Below are 5,279 nucleotides of genomic sequence, written 5' to 3' on the forward strand. Positions count from 1 at the left end.
ATATATATATATATATATATATATATATATATATATATAGCATCACACAGAAAAAAAAATGAATCACAATTCAATAAAAAATAATATGTTTTTGATCATCATACACATAAACTGGTATGTCATACACAGGTATATGACATTGTAATCAAATATTTATAATGTGGGATTTAGTTTTTCAGTTCTCATATCAAGTCATATTGAGGTGTTTCTGTTTGTTAAATGTATACAGAATGAGCATTTTCAGATACAGTAGTCAATTAAGCTACATAATCATGAAATGTTTTGGCATCTCCATTTAATTTTAATTTTGATAGGTAATGGGAAAGAGGAATACTTTTCAAGCAAATCATTTTACAAAAATACATTTTACATTATAAAACAATAAACTGTTCAAATATATATTCACATTTTTGGTTGTCATGTACATGCACAAAAAAAGCACAAAACAATCATCAGTTCTTGACATAAGAGACATGGATGTGGATTTGATGTGGTTCAGTACTTCCTACTTATTCAGATACACAGAGAAACTATTATTTTTCATACATGTTTCTACTGAAAAAAACAGCATCATAAAAGGTATTTTAGTCCTCCATTTGCTAATTAATGATTAATTTATACACCACAATTGTATTGTCACATGTCCAGTATACTGTATATTACATGGCTGAAATATACATTTTACCTTCCAATGTTTGAATTTGATAAATGTATTCAGTTTTTAGTTCAGTTAAATTAAATGAATTATATACTCCACATTTGTTTTATGTATATATATATGAATAGACACATCTTTCATTATTGAACTAAGTTCACTATAATATAATATAATAATAGAAGCTCTAAGGCTAGTTCGCACTGCCCCTACAAACACTGAATTGTCTGGGTTTTGTTGGATATCTGCATGAAATGCATGACTGTTTATATCAGTGTTAAAATGAAAATTTTCCACCGTTATTAATCTAGCAGTCAACTTTAGGCCCTGGAGATTGCTGAGCCATCTTGTGCTTTTTTACAAACAGCATTCAACGAATTTAAATTTTAGATGCCAACATGCATTTGGGCCGTCATGCAAGAAAGCCTGAAAGCATGACTACTGTTGTATGTTGCCTTGCCTCTTTAAATGTTTTTTAAATATACCTATTTGTCTCCTGTATCACAAATGACTAAAGGAAATAAGGAGGAAATTAATTAATATATCCTCATGCCAGTTTTTCCTGTGCAAATTAAACTAATTTTAAGTTATATACACAGATAGGCAGACTGACAGATAGATGGGCAGACAGCTCTATATGGTAATCATTCAATACGCCCTAGAATGATTGAGTATATAACCTGGTATCTTCTGATTTGCATGCCTGTCTTGCTAACCTCATGATCAAGCTGTTCCTTCTGTCCTGCTCATCTTTGATAGTAAGGTCATCTTTGTCCTAGATTCTGAGGAGGATTCTGAATCAGACCAAGAGCATCTGAGGGTCTCCCATAACTTCTTTCTGAAATCCTTAGACACGTAATAAAAGATGAAAGGATCGAAGCAGCTGTTGAAGGTGCTGAAAGACAAAGTGATCTGGTATGGAACATAAAGGTCAAAGTCTGATTTGGAGTAATGCAAAAGCAAGAGAATGTTACTAGGCAATAAGCAAACCACAAAAACAATTAGCATCAGCACAGTCACTCTAATTGCATGAGCAAAACGCTGCCCTTCAGCCATAAGGGTACGTAACACTGCAGAATAGCAGAACAGCACAACCAGCAGTGGAAGCAGGAAACAGAGGGAGAAGAGAGTGGTAAAGTATGGCAGGAAGTAGTTTTTATGCTGTGCTATAGGTAGTACATCATGGCAAGTTGTTATAGGAGGGCTGATTATCTTATAGGACTGTTGTGAGGCTAACAAGGGCACAACAGCAGCTAAAACCACTATCCAAACCAAAACACTCATATAGACAGAATTCTTGTTACTTCTAAGCATCTTGGCACCAAAAGGGTGAACAAGAGCTACATAGCGATCCATGGCGATCAGTGCCAGACAAACCACTGAGCCGTACATGTTTCCATAGAAGAGCGCAATTACAACACGACAGAATGGTTCTCCAAATGTCCAGTTGTTGCCCAGGAAGTGGTAGACGATACGGAAGGGGAGCACCAGCAGTAGCAGAAGATCGCAGATGGTGAGGTTGATCAGCAAAATGGTGGATGGGAGCTTCTTAGTTCGCAAGAGCAGCACCCAGAGGGCCAACAAGTTTGTGGGAAGCCCAGTGAAAAAGGAGAAGAAGCAGAGAAGAGGAACCACTAGTGTAAAGCTGTAGCTCTGCATCTGCTCCTTATACTCCTCTGGAATAGAATCATTAATCAGAGGCAAGGCCCGAGCCCCTAAGAGGAGGAAAGACAGATTTGTCAGCCTTATTTATATCTTGTCACTTTTCCTAAGAATGGCAGAATAGATTTATTCATTCAATCACAATGTAGGACCACCCAGAAAGCAATCAAAAACTATTAGATATTGAATGTTATTTTCTTTGTGCTTGAAAAATGAATCGAGTCAGATAGACATCATTTGCTTAAAAATGAAAATTCTCTCATCATTTACTCATCATAACTAATCAATTACTGCAGGAGTTTCTTTATTTTAATTTTAAATTAAATTAGACCACTTTATGTGTATGTGTGACAAGGCCAATTGTGCATTTAAACCGTTCAGTTTAATCACCGTTCTATATTAATGCGCTGCTTTAATTGACGCACACACACACACACACACACACAAACACAGATCGCCTGGCGCACATAAAGAAACATTCAGCAGCACAGAACTTGTTGTCATCGCTGCCCTACGACCTTCATTGATAAAACAGCTTCGATACTGAATTACTACTTTATATTTCTCTGCAAGACAGGGGTAAAATCAATGTTTTTGAGAGAGATGAAAGTTGCGTGTTTGAATTACCTGCGTCTGTGTCTCTCTCAAACAGTGAAGCTAAGTTTAGTTAGCCTACTTTAGTTACAAATTTACTGGCACAGTGGTTAATCAGAAAAATTAAAAATGGCACTTCATGCCCTAAAGGTTGACGACCCCTGGTCTAAATGATGAGATGAAGTTAAAACTGACAAAATGTTATAGCCTAATTTTGAGGGAAAATTCTGACGTTTAAAAAACAATTATGACATAATAAAATTCATAATTATTACATAGTTAGTTATGACAAAATGTCAGTCAACTTTTCAATGGTCTTATCGGAATTTATACTTTTTGTCTCTCAATTATGGCTTAATTATTTTTGTCATATTTAAGATTTTTATATAGCCCAGTAATTTTGACTTCTTTGCTCATAAGTATGGCTTTTTATCTCATAATTTCGACATTTTAGCTTATAATTACGACTTAGTAGGCTATAACAGAAATTCCGACTTTTTGTCTCGTAGTAGGCTACTTCTCTCACAACTGCAAATTTGTATGGCATAATTATGTTTTTTTTTCTTCTTATGTGACGAAATGGCTTCCATAGGACATGAGGGTGAGTAAATGATGAAATCGTTTACATTTATGGGTGACCCATTCTCAAAAAACGTATTATTTATTATTTCAAAAAGATCTAAACATATCACTCTCTTGTAGCCTACTTGCAGCGGTACTGGAATAATGATAAAATGTCATGACATTTTAGGGAGGTTTATCACAAATAAAGTGTTCAAATGGTCGTGATCCCGACTGGTTGGTTATTGCCGTGATCCTGGTTCACGGCTGATGCTGGCTGGTTATTCATATCACTCCATAAAACGTCGATCATTTAAAAGAATAAAGTCATATGAACATAAATCTGCCAACCGCCAGGCAGGTCACGTTACCTGCCAGAATCAGACTGCCAGCCACGTGACCTGCAGCCAGTTCGGGATTGAACCCCTAATGAAATGTAGGCTAGATGTGTTGTTAGACTGAATCTCATGTCTGTGCATGTTACAGCTGCCGCCCACACATTTTTCTGTATGCTGTGTTGGCCTACATTATATTCGAACTACCTTATGTGAAAATCAAGGGAGATTTGTAGTTTAAGCAATAATTCATAGTTTATTCTTTCTGATTCTTATTCTAATGGCGCTTACTGTGCGTATTTAGCTAGATTACTGTACGCATTTTTTATTTTCTGTTATATGTTTTTGACAAAAGGACGTACTTTTCATATGAAAACTAAAGTAACATACACTTAAAACTGGATGTTGGTGTTAACCTTAAAGTTATGAATATAATGAGAATCATACTTACTTTGATTGATTGGCTTGTTGTTTGAGCTGTTCACCTCTGAAGTTGATGAGACGTGAAGAAAAATGAGGAGACAGAGAAAAGGCACTGGAGTAAATACAAAAAATGTCATGGCGCTGAAACCTCAAGTTTCTTTAAATAAAAGTTTTAAGTATTTTTAAAAGGTTTAAAGGTGAAATCCCTCCCCTGTCTAGATTATTTTCTAGCGGTGTGCTATTCGGTTTTTCAGGTGAGAAGAACCGGTCCACTGCGCTTCTTTACCGTTTATCCTCTATTTTTCCGCTTAGCGTTTGTCTCTTGGTATGTTAAACAGAAAGTTGTTTTAATAGTTTTCTTATCTTGTGTGGTTTCTCATTCCGCCCCCTCGTGAGTTTAGACCAATCAATGAGATCTCTGTTCCACTCTCTGTGTCTGTAAAGATGTTAAACAGATTTGAGTCGCTGCCTCAATGTTTACATATTCTCTCCTGCTTTAGGCTACTTCATATGGGTATAATTCAGGTTGTTTGAAATTATAATAATCATATCAAAATTATTATGATAAGATAACTGACTACTTTTTTTTGTATATGGGTCAGTGTTAGAATTAAAAAGCCAAAGGCTAATTTACGGTGAGAGACGCTGGAGATGTTTCGTTATGTTTATGAGTAATGATTTTTGTATAGGCATAACTTATATAACGTGTGCCTGCATTTATATTTAAGGCCTTTAGTGGGAAATGTTACTGTAACACAGCCTAACAACATTCTGGAATGTCTCATAACCGCACCTGTGTACCAAACAGGAAGAGATAGGATAGGGAGGAAATAAAAGTGGGAAAATGTCGGTTTTTGGTGTTGGAACCGAGTTTTCATCTCAATGATCACAATCTGAAAGGTATGGGTGATGTAATTTTATTGAAATGTAGATTCAAACATTGAGCGCTAGATGGCGCAGTTGTTGCACTCTTGACATGCAAGATTGGCGTTATTATTGCCTATAAATTATATAGGCATATATATATATATATTATTGCCTATAAATTA

At 35.6% G+C, this 5,279-nt stretch overlaps 1 protein-coding gene across 1 annotated transcript; it reads right to left on the reverse strand.

The window, feature by feature from the left end:
* Positions 1-280: 280 nt before the first annotated feature.
* On the reverse strand, positions 281-4,660 carry LOC107723802 (proteinase-activated receptor 4-like). Its single transcript, XM_016532502.1, has 2 exons — positions 4,259-4,660; positions 281-2,370 (listed from the first exon to the last, which is right to left on the reverse strand). The coding sequence occupies exons 1-2, from the start codon at positions 4,365-4,367 to the stop codon at positions 1,379-1,381; spliced, it is 1,101 nt and encodes a 366-aa protein (XP_016387988.1). The 5' UTR covers positions 4,368-4,660; the 3' UTR covers positions 281-1,378.
* Positions 4,661-5,279: the final 619 nt, after the last annotated feature.

This window comes from Sinocyclocheilus rhinocerous, unplaced genomic scaffold (genome assembly GCF_001515625.1).
Source record: "Sinocyclocheilus rhinocerous isolate Xijiao unplaced genomic scaffold, SAMN03320098_v1.1 scaffold1085, whole genome shotgun sequence".
NCBI classification, from domain to species: domain Eukaryota; kingdom Metazoa; phylum Chordata; class Actinopteri; order Cypriniformes; family Cyprinidae; genus Sinocyclocheilus; species Sinocyclocheilus rhinocerous.

What these genes read in the sequence shown, in the direction of transcription:
- LOC107723802 (XM_016532502.1), bottom strand. Translation starts at nt 4,367, where the DNA reads ATGACATTTTTTGTATTTACTCCAGTGCCTTTTCTCTGTCTCCTCATT. An exon ending in CAACAAGCCAATCAATCAAA is followed by an intron (nt 2,371 to 4,258) that starts GTAAGTATGATT and finishes TCCTCCTCTTAG; the next exon opens with GGGCTCGGGCCTTGCCTCTG.